Below are 20,538 nucleotides of genomic sequence, written 5' to 3'. Positions count from 1 at the left end.
GGCTCCTGGGTCATGTAAACTGAGGTCAGGTCCAATTTTGAAAAATGTTTGCCACCGGATAGTGTCGCAAAGAGGTCCTCCGTTCTCGGTCGCGGGTACTGGTCTTGGAATGACACCCGATTGATGGTGGCCTTGTAATCGCCACATATCCTGACCGACCCATCCGCCTTGAGCACCGGCACAATCGGGCTCGCCCAGCCACTGAATTCGACTGGCGAGATGATGTCTTCCCTCAGCAGGCAGTCCAATTTGCTTTCTATCTTTTCCCGCATCACGTACGGCACCGCTCTGGCCTTGTGGTGTACTGGAATGGCGTCGGGTTTATGTGAATCACTACCTTGCTCCCCATGAAAGTGCTGATGCCAGGTTGAAATAATGAGTCAAATTTGTCCAGGACCTGTGAGCATGATACTTGCTCCACAGAAGAAATTGCATTGACATTGCTCCATTTCCAGTTCATGACAGCAAGCCAACTCCTCCTCAGTAGTGCGGGACCGTCCCCTGGGACAATCCAGAGTGGCAACCTGTTCTCCGAATCATTGTGGGTCATGACTACCGTGGCGCTGCCTAGCACCGGAATTATCTCCTTTTTGTATGTCCGTAGCTGTGCGTCAATCGGCAGTAATTTTGGCCTCCTGGCCTTGGACGCCCACAACCTTTTGAACTGTTTGATACTCACCAGGGACTGGCTGGCCCCGTTTCTAGCTCCATTGAAACTGGGATGCCATTGAGGAGCACTTTCATCATTATAGGTGGCATCCTGGTCTATGAACTGTATATGTGCTCCACATGAACTCGCTGAACTTCAATTTCCAGCAATTTGCCCCCAGTATACACTTGGCCTCGTAGGGCTTACATCAGGCCCGTCCTCCTCGTACATCAGCCTGGCTGCAGGCTTCCTGCACATACGCGCCAAGTGTCCGCTGACGTTGCAATTTCTGCAGGTATATTGCTGATACCTGCAAACTCTGGCTGGGTCTGTGCCTCCACACCTCCAACATGAGCCGTTGTTGGAAACAAAAGGTCCACTACCAGTCGATCGTCTCTGACTGTCTCTGTGACTGTCCTTAAGTGCACCATTAACAGGTGTTGATGGCCCCATTACTGGCTGCATTGTCCCTTGCGATGGCATGAATCGCCGTTCAGTTAGCCATTGTCTCTGTCAAATTCCCCCTCTGGGTTCGACTGCATGTTAGGGCATGTCCGATTGCCTTTGTCTGCCTGGAGAACTGTGTGTCGCTTTAACAATGTTGACTCCCTGTCCATTTGCTGCATTTGAACAAATTTTTGTCAAACATCATTCTGGTCTCTTCCCCGAGATAAAAGTCTGGACCATCAAAGCCGCTGTTTCCAAGGTCAAGTCTTTGGTCTCAATCAGTTTCCTGAAAATCCCAGCATGCCCAATGCCCTCAATAAAAAAGTCTCGCAGCATCTCCGCTCTGCATGCACCTGGGAACTTACATAGGCTCGCCAGTCGCCGGAGGTCTGCCACGAAGTCTGGAACGCTTTGCCATTCTCGCCGCTGGTGCATATAAAACCGGTGTCTCGCCATGTGCATGCTGCTCGCCGGTTTAAGGTGTTCCCTGATCAACTTACTGAGCTCTTCAAATGTCTTGTCCGCCAACTTCTCTGCCGCTAGAAGGTCCTTCATCAGGGAGTACGTCCTGGATCCACAAACCATCAGGAGATGAGCCCTGTGTTTGCCGGCCGACTCCTGTCCCAACCATTCCTTAGTGATGGAACTTTGCTGTAGTCTCTCAATAAAATCGTCCCAATCATCACCAACACAGTACCTCTCGTCTGTGCTGCTAGTGGCCATGCTCGCGTGGTTTAAATCCCAATTTCTCATCGCCAATGATATGTCCTTACTATACAGTATAAATACACACGTGGCCTATACTTGAGAGAAGGTCACTCTGTGACCAGTAACCTTTATTTGCTAGCACTCAAGTGATGAAGGTGGGTGGAGCTTCCCCTTTTATACCTGAAAGTCCAGGTTAGGAGTGTCTCCCACAAGTTCACCACCTAGTGGTCATTGTTCTCACAGTGTATAACTTAGGTCAGTTTATACATGGGTTACAATGATGGTTGAATACATGACAGTCAACTTAGCTTGTTTAGCCTTCCCCCAGAGGTGACTCACTGGCTGTACTTTCCTGCTATAGTGGAAGGCTCTATCCATGAATAAATGTGGTCATTCATTCAGGTACAAAAGAATCTGGTGCGATTGATATTCATTGTCCTCAAAGTATGGATGTATAGTGGAAACCCTAAGTATGAATCCAGTGTCAATAGACAAAGTCCATAGTTTTACTAGGGCACAATATCCCAGATAACTTTGTACACTGGGTCATCCTTTGGATCATAGGGAGTGTGCGTGTTTGCCTCAGTCTGAGGAAAGAGTCGGGAAAGAATTTGAAATGTAACATCAGTGATTGACAAAGTAAGTTACAATTAAAATTATAAAATGGCCCTTGTAAGATCGAAATTGACTCCCAATTATTTTACATGAGAAAGAGGGGAGGGTCAAAATGAATGCAGTTAAATCTTTGAGATACCAAAGCGATCTTCCCTCTCCAACCCCCTCACACACATACAAACCTATACATTCAGCCCACCTATATGTCTGCAGCTGTATTTTCATGTTTACCCAGTCATTGTTTAATTTGTAATACTGAAAGAAGATAATCTCTCAGACTGACATCTACTGAGGCACAGGACTAGAATTTCCACTCCATCGCCACCCGGTTTCTCGGCGGTATTGGTTGTTTTGGGCGAGAACCGGGTCGGCGAAAATTTCCACAACTGAGTTCCGCCGGCGGTTTCGAAGTACCGCTGGGGAGCGGACTGCACCATCCATAGACCGCCATTGCCCGATTTTTGGCTCAGCGGTGACCCGTGGATAAGTTGAAAAAAAAACGCCCACAAGAAGCAGTGGTGCTGGGCGGTAGGTGAGTAGCCCTGCAAAGAAAGATAAGTAAATGGGTTTTTATTAATTATTTTAAAGTTCTCTTGCAATGATTAAGGGGAAAAGGGTCCTGAGAATGTTTTTCTGATTTTTTATTTCACGTTTTATGAAAAAATATTTTACTTGTTTTTCTCCTAGGCCCAACCCGCAGCCTCACTGTAAATTTTAGTAATTATCGCCCATTTTTTTTTAAGAACCGCCCAATCGACCAAAGATTCCATTTTCCGCCGAGAATTGGGGTGTAAGGTCCATTTTTTTTCACCGCGCGGATTTTTTCTTTTTTTTAATGGAATTTTTCGCCGCCAATAATTTGAGCGGCAATCTGACGCTGGCAGATTTTTTTGGAAATTCTAGTCCACCGTCTCTCAAACGACCAGGGATACGACTTAGCATTAAAAATATAATTTTCCATGAAATACGAGTCGATATGTACCACAGTTTCTTGATATAGAATTTTTTAGAAATATTCTTGATAGTGTGTTCATCATTTTCACCCATACTTATTGTAAAACTGCAGTGTAAAACATTTCAACATTAAAACTGTGGTTGAATACAGATGAGCTTTTGTAAGGTTACATGATCCCATTAGGTTCTGGTGTATGTATCAGCGATATGTTAAATATTTTCACTGTGTGCATATCTTTCTCAGCTTTCAAATTTTATATGCAGGTCCCCGTCACATATGGAGATCTGTAAGATAGAGCTTCTCTGAATTTGTATTGCAACATATCAATACAAAAATATACACAACCGCTCACTATTATTTCAGTGTTTTTGAGAAACTCAAAACCCAGTCAAGCTCAGACAAGTTCCACGTGCACAGGGCACCTGAACACGATAGTATACTCCATAGAATCTGCATGAAAGTGAGAGAGGAAGAAGATTCTGATTAATATTTTTTTGCGTTACACAAATAGAGCAGCTACACCTAAGGCCTGGAGAATAATGAATGACATCCTGGTATTAAAGAAAAGTGAGACATGAAGCCAGGATTATAGATGTAATTAGCCTACCACCTATGGCAAGGAAAAAAATGGAGAGCGTTTTGAAGATGCTATCAACATTTTTGTCAGAAAAACACATAAAGAGTAGTCGCCATGGATTTAGGAACAAGTTGTGCACTGTATGCCACAGCTCGTTGCGGTAAGATAATTGGTTGATGTGGGCAATCTAGTTGATATAGTTCCTCTGAAACCCAGTCAGCAAAAGTTATTCTTATTAAATTGAAAGACTTAGTTGAAGGGCCAAGGCTCATAATGCAAAACACTACCAATGTTGAAGAGTGGGAGAGAAACACGGATAAATCACAGAGCTGCAATGGGTAGGTGATGGCCACTTGCATTTTAAGAACCTGTAGGCTATAGCAGGAAGACTGAAGGAGGTAAGGAGTTTCAGGTCCTGTGGAAGACTGAGCTTGCATTTTTGACAATGCAATGAGTCCCTGTTTCAACACCAGCCACTGAGGTACGAGGTCTTCTGCCCACTTCACTGAACGTGATGTATGCTAGTAATTATAGTAAACAAACTCAGGAAATGTAAACTTTATATTGTGTGTGCATCTGTATGTCATACTTTTTTTCAATTTTGAGGGCGTATTTTGATGAAGCTTCTTTGTATATTATTATATTTTAGAACACTGAATTATGGAATCATACAGCACAGAAGGAGGCCCTTCAGCCCATTGTGCCTGTGCTGACTCATTGAAAAAGCTATCTAATTAATCCCACTCTCCTGCTCTTTCCCCTTAGCTCTGCAAATTTTTCCTTTTCAAGTATATATCCAATTCTGTTTTGAAAACTTCTGATGAATGAGATGCAAGGAAGCCTAGATTTGAGATAGTGTTTTGTGTGTGTGTTCTTCTATTAACAAGTGCTGCGTACGAGTTTGTAGTATATCAGTATTAGAATCAAAGTGCAACTTTACTGTATTTTTCCAATTGCCGCAAATATTTAATTTTTCAATATAAAAGATAATAGACTACAAACTTTATTGCCTGAGCACCTCCCAAACTGGCGATCTCCACCACCTAGAAGGACAAGGGCAGCAGGCGCATGGGAACACCATCACCTCCAAGATCCCCACCAAGTCACGCATCATCCTGACTTGGAAATATATCACAGTTCCTTCATCGTCGCTGGGTCAAAATCCTTGAACTCCCTCTCTAACCGCACTGTGGGAGTACCTTCACCACACGTACTGCAGTGGTTCAAGAAGAAGGCGGCTCACTACCACCTTCTCAAGGGCAACTAGCGATGGGCAATAAATGCTAGCCTTGCCAGCGACGCCCACATCCCAAACATGAATACTTTTTAAAAACTCTGTAAAGGATTGTAATTTACATCACGCAGCAGGGCCACTAAGAAAGAGACGAGGTTAAAATGCTTTTTGAATGAATTCATTTATTTTAATTTGCGATTCATGTTTTTATTTTGCATTCAGTTAGCTGCAATGGTCTCATCAATCCACCCTCTGAGCTCAGTCACACGGGCGTAGACCCCGGGTCTCCTGGTGGAGCAGGAACCGCTGCCCCAAGAAACGATGCCAACCAGGTTCCAGGCATTGTTCTTCTGACAGACAAGAGGGCCACCAGAGTCACCCTGTTAATGGGAGAGAAACACCACCCCCCAGACTTTTAGTTTCCATTTTTTGCAATCGAAGAAAGATTTAAATACCTCCAAACAGGTTCATACCATGCAAGAGGATGCACCAGCTGCACCAGCACAGATCATGATGTCGCTGATCTTGTTACCCCAGTACTGCTTGCAGTCGGTGTTGCTAAGGAGAGGAAGGGCTGCTTGCTGTAGTTTGTCAGGGCGCTCGGCAGCTGTAATAGATTAGATGACATGTGAATCAATTTTTCACTAAAAATTGTGCCTTGCTTTAATCCTTGCAGGGTTACGTTACAATGCAAGTAAAAAAATAGATTGTTATTCGGACTATTGTGACTGAACAAAATATTTTGATATTTGTTTCTCTTTTTTTAACAGAGAAACATAGAGCAGAAACAGGAGCAGGCCATTCGGCCCTTCAAGACTGCACCGCCATTCAGTAAGATCATGGCTGATCATTCAACCTCAGTACCCCTTTCCTGCTTTCATAGAAACATAGAAACATAGAAAATAGGTGCAGGAGCAGGCCATTCAGCCCTTCTAGCCTGCACAGCCATTCAATGAGTTCATGGCTGAACATGAAACTTCAGTACCCCATTCCTGCTTTCTCGCCATACCCCTTGATCCCCCGAGTAGTAAGGAATTCATCTAACTCCCTTTTGAATATATTTAGTGAATTGGCCTCAACGACTTACTGTGGTAGAGAATTCCACAGGTTCACCACTCTCTGGGTGAAGAAGTTTCTCCTCATCTCGGTCCTAAATGGCTTACCCCTAATCCTTAGACTGTGACCCCTGGTTCTGGACTTCCCCAACATTGGGAACATTCTTCCTGCATCTAACCTGTCTAAACCCGTCAGAATTTTAAACGTTTCTATGAGGTCCCCTCTCATTCTTCTGTACTCCAGTGAATATAAGCCCAGTTGATCCAGTCTTTCTTGATAGGTCAGTCCCACCATCCCAGGAATCAGTCTGGTGAATCTTCGCTGCACTCCCTCAGTAGCAAGAATGTCCTTCCTCAAGTTAGGAGACCAAAACTGTACACAATACTCCAGGTGTGGCCTCACCAAGGCCCTGTACAACTGTAGCAACACCTCCCTGCCCCTATACTCAAATCCCCTCGCTATGAAGGCCAACATGCCATTTGCTTTCTTAACCGCCTGCTGTACCTGCATGCCAACCTTCAATGACTGATGTACCATGACACCCAGGTCTCGTTGCACCTTCCCTTTTCCTAATCTGTCACCATTCAGATAATAGTCTGTCTCTCTGTTTTTACCACCAAAGTGGATAACCTCACGTTTATCCACATTATACTTCATCTGCCATTCATTTGCCCACTCACCTAACCTATCCAAGTCACTCTGCAGCCTCATAGCATCCTCCGCACAGCTCACACTGCCACCCAACTTAGTGTCATCCGCAAATTTGGAGATACTACATTTAATCCCCTCGTCTAAATCATTAATGTACAATGTAAACAGCTGGGGCCCCAGCACAGAACCTTGCGGTACCCCACTAGTCACTGCCTGCCATTCTGAAAAGTACCCATTTACTCCTACTCTTTGCTTCCTGTCTGACAACCAGTTCTCAATCCACATCAGCACACTACCCCCAATCCCATGTGCTTTAACTTTGCACATTAATCTCTTGTGTGGGACCTTGTCGAAAGCCTTCTGAAAGTCCAAATATACCACATCAACTGGTTCTCCTTTGTCCACTTTACTGGAAACATCCTCAAAAAATTCCAGAAGATTTGTCAAGCATGATTTCCCTTTCACAAATCCATGCTGACCTGGACCTATCATGTCACCATTTTCCAAATGCGCTGCTATGACATCCTTAATAATTGATTCCATCATTTTACCCACTACTGAGGTCAGGCTGACCGGTCTATAATTCCCTGTTTTCTCTCTCCCTCCTTTTTTAAAAAGTGGGGTTACATTGGCTACCCTCCACTTGATAGGAACTGATCCAGAGTCAATGGAATGTTGGAAAATGACTGTCAATGCATCCGCTATTTCCAAGGCCACCTCCTTAAGTACTCTGGGATGCAGTCCATCAGGCCCTGGGGATTTATCGGCCTTCAATCCCATCAATTTCCCCAACACAATTTCCCGACTAATAAAGATTTCCCTCAGTTCCTCCTCCTTATTAGACCCTCTGACCCCTTTTATATCTGGAAGGTTGTTTGTGTCCTCCTTAGTCAATACCGAACCAAAGTACTTGTTCAATTGGTCTGCCATTTCTTTGTTCCCCATTATGACTTCCCCTGATTCTGACTGCAGGGGACCTACGTTTGTCTTTACTAACCTTTTTCTCTTTACATATCTATAGAAACTTTTGCAATCCGCCTTAATGTTCCCTGCAAGCTTCTTCTCGTACTCCATTTTCCCTGCCCTAATCAAACCCTTTGTCCTCCTCTGCTGAGTTCTAAATTTCTCCCAGTCTCCGGGTTCGCTGCTACTTCTGGCCAATTTGTATGCCACTTCCTTGGCTTTAATACTATCCCTGATTTCCCTAGATAGCCACGGTTGAGCCACCTTCCCTTTCTTATTTTTACGCCAGACAGGAATGTACAATTGTTGTAATTCATCCATGCGGTCTCTAAATGTCTGCCATTGCCCATCCACAGTCAACCCCTTAAGTATCATTCGCCAATCTATCCTTGCCAATTCACGCCTCATACCTTCAAAGTTACCCTTCTTTAAGTTCTGGACCATGGTCTCTGAATTAACTGTTTCATTCTCCATCCTAATGCAGAATTCCACCATATTATGGTCACTCTTCCCCAAGGGGTCTCGCACAATGAGATTGCTAATTAATCCTCTCTCATTACACAACACCCAGTCTAAGATGGCCTCCCTCCTAGTTGGTTCCTCGACATATTGGTCTAGAAAATCATCCCTTATGCACTCCAGGAAATCCTCCTCCACCGTATTGCTTCCAGTTTGGCTAGCCCAATCTATGTGCATATTAAAGTCACCCATTATAACTGCTGCACCTTTATTGCATGCACCCCTAATTTCCTGTTTGATGCCCTCCCCAACATCACTACTACTGTTTGGAGATCTGTACACAACTCCCACTAACGTTTTTTGCCCTTTGGTGTTCTGCAGCTCGACCCATATAGATTCCACATCATCCAAGCTAATGTCTTTCCTAACTATTGCATTAATCTCCTCTTTAACCAGCAATGCTACCCCACATCCTTTTCCTTTTATCCTTCCTGAATGTTGAATACCCCTGGATGTTGAGTTCCCAGCCCTGATCATCCTGGAGCCACGTCTCCGTAATCCCAATCACATCATATTTGTTAACATCTATTTGCACAGTTAATTCATCCACCTTATTGCGGATACTCCTTGCATTAAGACACAAAGCCTTCAGGCTTGTTTTTTTAACACCCTTTGTCCTTTTAGAATTTTGCTGTACAGTGGCCCTTTTTGTTCTTTCCCTTGGGTTTCTCTGCCCTCCACTTTTCCTCATCTCCTTTCTGTCTTTTGCTTTTGCCTCCTTTTTGTCTCCCTCTGTCTCCCTGCATTGGTTCCCGTCCCCCTGCCATATTAGTTTAACTCCTCCCCAACAGCACTAGCAAACACTCCCCCTAGGACATTGGTTCCGGTCCTGCCCAGGTGCAGACCGTCCGGTTTGTACTGGTCCCACCTCCCCCAGAACCGGTTCCAATGCCCCAGGAATTTGAATCCCTCCCTGCTGCACCACTGCTCAAGCCACGTATTCATCTGCGCTATCCTGCGATTCCTACTCTGACTAGCACGTGGCACTGGTAGCAATCCCAAGATTACTACTTTTGAGGTCCTACTTTTTAATTTAGCTCCGAGCTCCTTAAATTCGTTTCGTAGGACCTCATCCCTTTTTTTACCTATGTCGTTGGTACCAATGTGCACCACGACAACTGGCTGTTCTCCCTCCCATTTCAGAATGTCCTGCACCCGCTCCGAGACATCCTTGACCCTTGCACCAGGGAGGCAACATACCATCCTGGAGTCTCGGTTGCGGCCGCAGAAACGCCTATCTATTCCCCTCACCATTGAATCCCTTATCACTATCGCGCTCCCACTCTTTTTCCTGCCCTCCTGTGCAGCAGAGCCAGCCATGGTGCCATGAACTTGGCTGCTGCTGCCCTCCCCTGATGAGTCATCCCCCCCAACAGTACTCAAAGCGGTGTATCTGTTTTGCAGGGGGATGACCACAGGGGACCCCTGCACTACCTTCCTTGCACTACTCTTCCTGCTGGTCTTCCATTCGCTATCTGGCTGAGGACCCTTCTCCTGCGGTAAGACCAACTCACTACATGTGATACTCACGTCATTCTCAGCATCGTGGATGCTCCAGAGTGAATCCACCCTCAGCTCCAATTCCGCAATGTGGACCGTCAGGAGCTCGAGGTGGATACACTTCCCGCACACGTAGTCGTCAGGGACACCAGAGGTGTCCCTGAGTTCCCACATGGTACAGGAGGAGCATAACACCCGACCGAGCTCTCCTGCCATGACTTAGATACACTTAAATTGGCAACAATAATGCTAAAAGTTACTGACTGATATAAAAAAGAAAAAGAAAAACTACTCACCAATCACCAGCCAATCACTTACCCCCTAGGCTGTGACGTCACCTTTCTGTTTCTTTCTACTTCTTTTTTGCCTTCTCCTTGTAGCTGCACAAGTACGCCTTTTATAGGCCTCTGCTGATCCCCAGACTCACGCCTCACCAACGAACTCCCGACACCTCTCGCGGCCTTTTATAGGCCTCTGCTGATCCCCGGACTCACGCCTCACCAACGAACTCCCGACGCCTCTCGCGGCCTTTTATAGGTCTCTGCTGATCCCCGGACTCACGCCTCACCAACAAACTCCCGACATCTCTCGCGGCCTTTTATAGGCCTCTGCTGATCCCCGGACTCACGCCTCACCAACCCCTTGATCCCTTTGGCCGTAAGGGCCATATCTAACTCCCTTTTGAATATATCTAATGAACTGGCCTCAACAACTTTCTGCGGTAGAGAATTCCACAGGTTAACCACTCTCTGAGTGAAGAAGTTTCTCCTCATCTCGGTCCTAAATGGCTTACCCCTTATTCTTAGACTGTGACCCCTGGTTCTCGAACTCCCCAGCAACGGAAACATTCTTCCTGCCTCTAACCTGCGCAGTCCTATCAGAATTTTATATGTTTCTACGAGATCCCTCTCATTCTTCTAAACTCCAGTGGATACAAACCCAGTTGATCCAGTCTCTCCTCATATGTCAGTCCTGCCATTCCAGGAATTAATCTTGTGAACCTTCGCTGTACTCCCTCAATAGCAAGAACGTCCTTTTTCAGATTAGGGGACCAAAACTGAACACGATATTCCAGGTGTGGCCTCACCAACTGTACAACTGCAGTAAGACCTCCCTGCTGCTATATTCAAATCCTCTAGCTATGAAGGCCAACATACCATTTGCCTTCTTCACGCCTGCTGTACCTGCATGCCAAACTTCAATGACTGATGTACCATGACACCCAAGTCTCGCTGCACCTCCCCTTTTCCTAATCTGTCACGATTCAGATAATATTCTGCCTTCCTGTTTTTGCCACCAAAGTGGATAACCTCACATTTATCCACATTATACTGCACCTGCCATGCATTTTCCCACTCACCTAACCTGTCCAAGTCACCCTGTAGTCTCTTAGCATCCTCCTCACAGCTCACATCGCCACCCAGATTAGTGTCATCTGCAAACTTGGAGATATTACATTCAATTCCTTTATCTAAATCATTGATGTATATTGTAAATAGCTGGGGTCCCAGCACTGAACCCTGCGGCACCCCACTAGTCATTGCCTGCCATTCTGAAAAGGACCCATTTATTCTGACTCTCTGCTTCCTGTCCGCCAACCAGTTTTCTATCCACATCAATACATTACCCCCAATACCCTGTGCTTTAATTTTGCACACTAATCTCTTGTGTGGGACCTTGTCAAAATCCTTTTGAAAGTCCAAACACACCACATCCACTGGCTCTCCCTTGTCCACTCTACTAATTACATTCTCAATAAATTCTAGAAGATTTGTCAAACATGATTTCCCTTTCATAAATCCATGCTGACTGGGACCGATCCTGTCACTGCTTTCCAAATACGCTGCTATTTCATCTTTAATAATTGATTCCAACATTTTCCCCATCACCTATGTCATGCTAACTAGTCTATATTTACCCATTTTCTCTCTCCCTCCTTTTTAAAAAGGTTGTGTTACATTAGCTACCCTCCAGTCCATAGGAACTGATCCAGAGTCAATAGAATGTTGGAAAATGATCACCAAATGCATCCACTATTTCTAGGGCCACTTCCTTAAATACTCTGGGATGCAGCCTATCAGGCTCTGGAGATTTATTGGTCTTCAATCCCATCAATTTCCCTAACACAATTTCCTGACTGATAAGGATTTCCTTCAGTTCCTTCTTTTCGTTAGACCCTCGGTCGCCTAGTATTTCCGGAAGGTTATTTGTGTCTTCCTTAGTGAAGACAGATCCAAAGTATTTGTTCAATTGATCTGCCATTTCTTTGTTCCCCATTATAAATTCACCTGATTCTGTCTGCAAAGGATCTACGTTGGTCTTCACTAATCTTTTTCTCTTCACATATCTATAGAAGCTTTTGCAGTCAGTTTTTATGTTCCCTGCAAGCTTCCTCTCATACTTTATTTTCCCCCTCCTAATTAGACCCTTTATCCTCCTCTGCTGAATTCTAAATTTCTCCCCAGTCCTCAGGTTTGCTGCTTTTTCTGGCCAATTTATATGCCTCTTCCTTGGATTTAACACTATCCTTAATTTCCCTTGTTAGCCATGGTTGAGCCACCTTCCCTTTTTTATTTTTACTCCAAACAGGGATGTACAATTGTTGAAGTTCATCCATGTAATCTATAAATGTCTGCCATTGCCTATCCACTGTCATCCCTTTAAGTATCATTTGCCAGTCTATCCTAGCCAATTCACGTCTCATACCATCGAAGTTACCTTTCCTTAAGTTCAGGACCCTAGTCTCTGAATTAACACTGTCGCTCTCCATCTTAATAAAGAATTCTACCATATTATGGTCACTCTTCCCCAGTGGGCCTCGCACAGCTAGATTGCTAATTAGTCCCTTCTCATTACGCAACACCCAGTCTAGGATGGCCAGCTCTTTAGTTGGTTCCTCGACATATTGGTCTAGAAAACCATCCCTAATACCTTCCAGGATATCCTCCTCCACCGCATTGCTACCAACTTGGTTAACCCAATCTATATGTCGATTAAAGTCGCCCATGCTGTACCTTTATTGCACGCATCCCTAATTTCTTGTTTAACACCAGGATTTGGTCGTCTCCACAGTTGGCTTCTTGAGTGTTGCCTCTTTATTATAACCCAAGCGTGGGAAGGTACAGGAGGAGCGGTAAGGTCGGAGCGAAGGAGCGGCGAGAGATTGCAGTGCAATGTGATCGGGGCCCAGAAGAGACGTGGATCCAGGGGCAGCATGGGCCAGCCCACACTGCGATATGTGTGCGCACTAGGTCCGTGCAGCAGAGCTGGTCTCCAGTCGTCTTGGTTAACCCTTGCCACTGGACCAAGACCAAGCTCTGTTAAGCCTGTGTGGTGGCTGGTGTGCAAAGGCCACCACATGTTTAAAAAATCCACGCACAGGCATCTTGTACCCTTCAAAATGCAGTTTGGGACCTGGAATTTTAGGTCCTTCATTGAAACACCTGTGAACTCATTGAACACATCCCTTTTTGGTGTGGAAGCGAGTCATCCTCGATTTGAGGGACGGCCTAAGAAGATAACTCACCATTTGAGCAATCTGGATAAGAGTGTCTGTGATGCCATACGATTATTACTAAAAATAGATTAGGACAGCAAAAACCCAAGTAACTCTGGAACTCTTCCTGCTAACCAGTAGAAACTAACCTTTCCAATGTCAATCATATTCCTATTGGTTCATCGAAACAACATTTCCAAAAATGTATGTTTGAAAATGCAGCTGTACTGACATTCAATATGAGCACATGCAAAGTGACAATTGGTCACTACAGCTTTTAGCTTAGTGGCAGAATGCTGAGTCAGAAGGTGCAAGGTTCGAATACTGCTCCAGAGAGTCCTGGAGAGTGGGATACTTGCATCTGGTGGGTGTGGCTGGTTCCCTCCTCATTGTATGGGTTGTGGGAGCCCATAAAACCAGCCCACTGTATGGGACTAACCACCCTATCAGCTGGGATAACAATGGTTACCGCCATGGAAGGGGCATTCACGTCACGGCCTGGCAGACTGTCAATCAGCCTGTGAATCTTTCCACTACTTTCCACTATTCTCCAAGGGAAGAGTACGAGGATACGAAACCGACAACTATTGCAGAGAAAGACTTATCTGTGTCAAGTTTAGATTCTTTTTCTAAAGGTTTTAAGTGACGTACGGCTGGCGCGGGTCCTTCCCCATCCTGTTGTGACACACTTCATGCCAGCTGGATAGTCATCAGATGCAGCAGCAAGACAGACTGAGGATACTTGAGTGTTGAAACGAGCAGGGGATGCAAGCTTCACTACAGAAACATCATAGTTAATGGTGTAAGTGTTCCACTTGGGATGAGTAATGACCTGTAATGGAAAGTGCAGGAACAGTGGCTGAGCTTATTACTCTTGTTATGTTTTACACGTACGCAGTTCCTTGAGATAAATAGCTGCAGACTTTGCTGGATTTCAGAGGGGAAACCCTTGCTTAAACAAATGCTAATTTGCAGCAGCACCTGTGGAAGGGCCATTGCTCATTGACAAGTTCAAAACACATCACTGGATAAAAGAGTGACCAGTCAGCAAGTTAATGGAAAATAAATAGACATATAAAATAAAAACTCAAACAGATTGATGCCCATGGTGGCTCTCTGTAAACTGTTGCATAAAATATACATCTTCAGTTTTCTTTTCAAAATTTGATATTCTTTATAGAGCTTTAAGCCAATTAATAGGACTCTTATTTATATGCTCTGTAAATTAGCACTAAAATGCCCATTGATACCAGCAAGTGAGTTTTAAAGATTCAGGCCTGTCAATTCTCACTCGTTCTAAGTGAGGTTCACTTATTTTAAATAAAAATGTGATTTATTTTGTTGGTCCTCAGCATTAAAAGTATCGCAGCTCCAAATAGTTAAAGGGTTTTGAGACCAAACTCACTTTTTTTGATTGTCAGCCTTGATCCTAACACTTTGTCAGAGTCGATATTTTCAGTCACATAATTTCATGTATAAAAAGTCAAAGTTCTAATCCTGCCTGATGTGTGTGTATACGTATGCATGAGCTTGTCTCCACAAATATTGTAATGCCAGCAATTTTACTAACAATTCATCACAAAGTAAATACTGCTGGAAGCTCAGTGGGCCGGGAAATTTGAGGGAGAAATCAATACGGACTGGATTGAAACCAGGGCCCAAAGCTTGGGGGCAAGTGGCATGTGGCCTGCTCAGAATCTGTGCCCGCCACTGCTTCTTTCTTTCTTACCTCAATAAACACCTGCAAGTGACTCTTGTTTCCAATTAGTATCAACTTGACTGATGATTCTGTTGTCAGAGTTACGGGGGTTAAAATTTGGTTTTGTACGCTGCCTGTTACCGTGCGCGGGAAGTGGCTATGGGCGGCAAAGGCCCACCTTCGACGGTAAGTGGCATCGACGCCTTGCCCTAAATTAAGTTGGCTCTTTGGTAGAGGTGCCAAGAGGCAACGCTGTGCCAGCTAATGCCACCCACGTGGTGATGTCATCCAGCGTACAACGCCTCTTTGACACCTCTGTCGCAACATTTGCTTTGTACGGCTACTGTACAAACAGGCGGCCATACAGCCAGGAAAAAGTGGTCATTAAAGAGCGGATCTCGGGCGCAATCACCCAGAAAGGAAGGTAAGTTTTTCCATTCATTTCTGCATGTTTTCATTAGTTTTAAGAGTGGGGAAGTGCGTGTGAGGATCAGAGAAGTTTTAGGTTTTTTTTTTCTTCCCTTTTTTTTTCTAGCATGCCGGCAGCTTCCCGTCGGGAAATTCAGTCGGCCTCCCGAACTGCCGCCCAAGGATGAGTGTGCAATGCAACATTTTAGCACTGCTCTCTCATCTTTGGGCGCACAAACTGAATTTACGACTTTGAGGCTGCGCCTAACGCCCGGCGCTAAAGTCAGCACTCAGGCGGTGACACCGCCTCAAAAACGGCTGTACCGAATTTCGACCCCACAATGTTTTAATGCTGGGCAAGGTGAGGAATATTAGTATTGGGGAATGGAACACTTTTCTATTTTGGATATGCAATGCCAGCAGCAGGTGTGGTCATTCTCTGTGGTGCCCAATTTCCCCCATTATTTTGAATCTTAACAGTGGTTTAATCCAAACTAGAATTGAATTCAAATAGAATCCTAGATTTACAGAGCGATCTATACATACCTTGACAATAGTCATGGATTTCTGGCTCAATTCTGATGTTAAGCTTTTGTCGTGGGCACCAACAACAACGAAATCTGCAGTACTGTGCCAGACAAAAGGGAAACAAGAAGTGACAGTGAGTACGTTTGTAGCAAAATGTCAGCAACTAAAGGATTCCGTCTCCCAGTATTCAAAACTGAAAACTGCACTTTCTTGTCATCATCACTTTCCAGGCATCTTCTATTTCCCTGACTCTCTTCAGGGAAGGGTCTTACTATTCTTCAGATCAATGTTCTTCCCCCACCTGCAATATACGTCTTGCACTAAATTTTACTTTGATCAAAAATGGCAGTCAAAGCTCGACGGGCTGAATGGCTTTCTTCCGTGCTGTAACCATTCTATGATTTTATGATTCTAAACTGCACTACCCCCCATGAATGAAGCTTTAGAGCTGCAATTTCAGATTTTTTTACTTTTTGCAGGCCTAGTATGAAGACTTACCTCACACCACAATGTGCAGCAGTGACAACCCAGTTTTCATTGATCAAAGAGCCCCCGCAGAAATGCCATCCACTGTCGGTCTGTTACACAAAGAAACAAAATGCTCAATATCACCACGGCAACAGCTTCTTCAATTTTTTCCCATTGTAAAGTGGGCCTAGTTTTATTGGTAGGAGAGTGGGGGGCAGGGTCTCCATACTGTGAACTGGATTTCTCTATAAGAAGGAATATGGACCCAATTGACTAGGCAGGGACGTTAGCAAACAGGTAGTCAGACCAACAGTGAGAAATTTTCAAATATGAGATAGAAAGAGTGGAAAATAAATGTATTCCTATAAACGAAAAGGGATGCATTGAAGTATTGAGTTCCAAGGATACACAGAGATAATAAAATGAAACAGAAACTTTAAATGGAAAGGATATGATGAAATTAGGGTTAATAAGACTAAAGACAATTAAGAGGAATATAGAAAGTAAGGTGGGAGGTAAAAAGGGAGATTAGAATGGCTAAAAGAGTATATGGAAAAAGGGTAACAGATAATATAAAAACAAATGATAAAGGATTTCATAAGCATATAAAAAGTTAGTTAAAAATATTGAAAGAGAGGGTAGGACCACTCAGGGATGATGGATGGAGTCTAACTGTGAAGCATGAATGTGTAGCAGGATATTAAATAAATATTTTAAATTGTTTTAATGCAAATGATGGTGGAATTGAGAATGTAGATGTCCTAGAGGATGATATGGAGCAATTGTTAGAGGTGATTGTAGAAAAGGAATTGATTCTATACAGATTTTTAGAGAATTTGAGGCACCCAGAGCAGTTGAAAGAAGTGATAAAGGAGATAGCAGAGGCTCTGGCCACAACTTTTCAATCCTCCTTAAATTTGCAAATTTACCATGGGACTGGAAAGTGACCAATGTAACATATTTGTTCAAAAAGGGAGGGAAGGATTGACCAGCTACCTATAGACCAAGTAGTGTAATCTCATTTGTGGGTGAATCTATAATTTAAGATAAAATTACTGAGCATTTAGAAATGTGTTGATTAAGGGCAACAGTATGGATTTGTTAAAGGCAAGTCATTTTATCTGAAGAAGTGACAGATTGGATAGAAAAAGGGAAAGCAGTAAGTGTAGTATATATAGAATTTGATAAGGTGTCTCATAAGAAGCTTATTAGAAAAATTCAGGCATGTGGTATAACTGGAATTTTAGCAGATAGAAAGTTAATTGATGGACAGAAAACACCGAGATGGGGTATATTGGTATTCCTCGGACGGGAGCAAGGTTGGAAGTGGTGTACCCTGGGGTCAGTGCTTGATTCACTTTCTGACAACATAAGGCTGATGACAGAAATTCTTCTTCATACAAAGAACGAGGAATATGTGGAGTGGTCTTCCAGTAGGACAGTGGAGATTAAAAACCCTGGAATTATCCTTAAAAACAATTGGATGATGCAATGTGCGGAGGTTCACCATATGGATAAACTAGAATGGGGTGCATGCCTTTCTTCATCCACATCAATCTTATGAGGAAGAAGCAGCAAATTGTCCTTCATTATTTCTCCCTACTGTATATGGTCTATGAGCTTTTAACTGTCTACCAGGATTCAATGTGAGTGCTGAAGAGCATGTCCTATGGATATAGCACAGGATGATGTCAACTGCTTGAATATCAACAGAACAATTTACTTTTATATATAGCTGAATAACATTAGCTCACCTGCAGGGAGACCTGCCAGGGCCAGGATCCTGCAACGGCCTCTTCACCATTGACAATTCGAGCATAGCCCGTGACGACAGGGGTGATGGCCGGCAAGCCACAGCCTGCGCCCAGATAGAAAGAAGCAATTGTTACAATGTTGTATTATCAACAATATCTGACTATCCAAAACTATATCTTCCATTTCAATGATTAAACTTTCATTTAAAACAAAATTACCATAAGTGGCTCCAATGAAGGCGAAGCAGGAGAGAAGCCAGAGGAATGCCATGGTTTATGTTGCTATGAGCCTTAAGAAGACGGTGAAGGGTTTTATATACTTTGGTTGCCATGAACCTTAGGTGCCGTACAATAGGAATGTCGTAAACAGATAGCAAATAGTATTTAAAAAGATTAAAAAATGCCATTAAAGCAAATTAACAAGTGCACATGCTGCTTATTCCTTTCCAAAGTAAACAAATGGAATATGAAGAGTACAAGGTTATTGAAAATCTGAAAAAAATATATAAATTGTCAAACGTCTACCACATTTGTATTTCCCCACATGCAGAGTATCATTGATTGCGTACCTGCAGCCTTACGCACTCCTGTACACAATAACTGTCCATTCATGAACCACGGGGCCGAACACTTCATCAACGCACAGCTAGTCCGTGAGCATCTGCACAGGATGATGCAGGTCAATGGTTGCTTCCTGGGCAACAGTAATGCTGTCTTTATTTTAAGTCTATTCACTGTGCCCCCATTAGTTGATCCACTAAGAAAAATGCAAGGCTAGCTTCTAAGAGACCAAGGCAGTCTTCTGCAGCCCTAGCTCGTGACACCTCTGCAGAAGCCACATACACCTACCAAGTGCAGGCATAATGAGGTGCATGTGCCTGTGACAGTCAGCATGAAACACACCACTGGGATTCAAATGTCCAGACAGATCATAGGCCACACTACAATACAGCCTTGCCAAAGTCTTCCACATTGTCTTATTGATAACACTTTCTTCTAAGTACCTTCACCACTCACCACTCCTCCCTATACCTTCAACAGATCTCAAATCATGTTCCACTGGTTACTGAGAGTTTCACTCTCTCCTGCCTTTCCTTTGGTGGGAGCAGCAAGAGGAGGGTTGGAGGAGGGAAGTGGGAATTCGCTCTGAACTCATGTGCTGAGCATTCTTTAAAGAACTATTGCTTGGCAATTTTTTTGTCGCCCGCTGGATCAAATTCAGTTCAACCCAGCGAAGTAAGTCAGAGTACTAATCGCATCCCTTTGGTCATCCATGGAATACAAACACAATTACTCACAGTTTTTTTAAACCTCGCCCTATATCTCCCATTTTAATGGATATTCAAATTCATCTAGTGCGTCACAAAAAAATAATTGCTGGGAAAAAAATGAGAAATATTTGCAAACATGCTTTATTTTAAGTAATGGGTGGGGTGTATAACAAGTAACAGATCTGGTATCATTCGTTTTACACCCCCACCAACATTGAAATTTTCAACTATTGTTTCCCAGAACCTCAAAACCGTGGAATTCCTCATCTCTTTCAGTCTTCCCCTCTTCCTACAACTGCAGGTTTTTACAACACAATCTTGGTAGCACCCAAACACTGTGGCTGGAGTTTTCTGTACCTGGGTGGGTCGGGTGCGGGTGCTCGGTGTGGGGGGGTCGCGACTCAGGTGCTGCTTCCATCCCACTCCAGAAATCAACTTTGCGCTAATGGGGCCTATTAAAGCTGCCCTGCATGTTACCCAGCCCCATTAAATAGTGCAAGTCTGAGGATGTCATCCATGACGCGTTTTCAGCCGGTATATTTAACGGAGCCACGGCCACATTGCATTTGACGGTTCATCTAGGATTGTGCAGGCAAATCGACTGCTGCAAACAGTTCCACAGATATTTGCAAAGAGACAGAGGGCTGCACCCAGGTTCTCCAATGACTCCCTCCATATGGTTGTGGAGGGATCAGAGCATGCAATGGGCAGAAGAGACCTCCCAGGAGACAAAAGAGCCTGGCTCCAAATTGAAGAGGAGGTCAACAGCAGTGATGTATTCAGGAGAACCTGGGTGCAGTGCCGGAAACACTTCAATGATCTGATTAGATCAGGAAAGGTGAGTACAAAACCACACGCAACCTCATCCTGCTGTGCCTCTCTTCACTTTCTCATACTCTGCCTTCCCAACCCTACTCCTGTACATCCTTACTCACACCAACGTACCTTGCACGTCCACCCATCCCTCACTCTCTATCTACATTATCACATCCCCATCTAACTAAACACTCCTCACACTTACCCTCATCCTAATGCAATCG

General features: G+C 44.1%; 1 protein-coding gene across 2 annotated transcripts; it reads right to left on the bottom strand.

Annotated features, from left to right (window-relative positions):
* Positions 1-5,403: 5,403 nt before the first annotated feature.
* LOC139278792 (chymotrypsinogen A-like) lies at positions 5,404-18,498 on the bottom strand. 2 transcript variants are annotated; one of them, XM_070897929.1, is made up of 7 exons: positions 18,447-18,498; positions 18,228-18,331; positions 16,504-16,583; positions 16,024-16,105; positions 14,022-14,202; positions 5,659-5,792; positions 5,404-5,565 (listed from the first exon to the last, which is right to left on the bottom strand). In XM_070897929.1, the coding sequence occupies exons 1-7, from the start codon at positions 18,496-18,498 to the stop codon at positions 5,404-5,406; spliced, it is 795 nt and encodes a 264-aa protein (XP_070754030.1). The 2 variants fall into 2 exon arrangements, with proteins under 2 accessions (XP_070754030.1, XP_070754031.1); XM_070897930.1 differs by having other exon boundaries at positions 14,022-14,214; positions 16,039-16,105.
* Positions 18,499-20,538: the final 2,040 nt, after the last annotated feature.

The sequence above is a fragment of the Pristiophorus japonicus genome, chromosome 13, assembly GCF_044704955.1.
Source record: "Pristiophorus japonicus isolate sPriJap1 chromosome 13, sPriJap1.hap1, whole genome shotgun sequence".
In the NCBI taxonomy this organism is placed as follows: Eukaryota; Metazoa; Chordata; class Chondrichthyes; family Pristiophoridae; genus Pristiophorus; species Pristiophorus japonicus.
The sequence above is the reverse complement of the archived record's forward strand: the minus strand, read 5'-3'. Positions and strand labels throughout refer to the sequence as shown.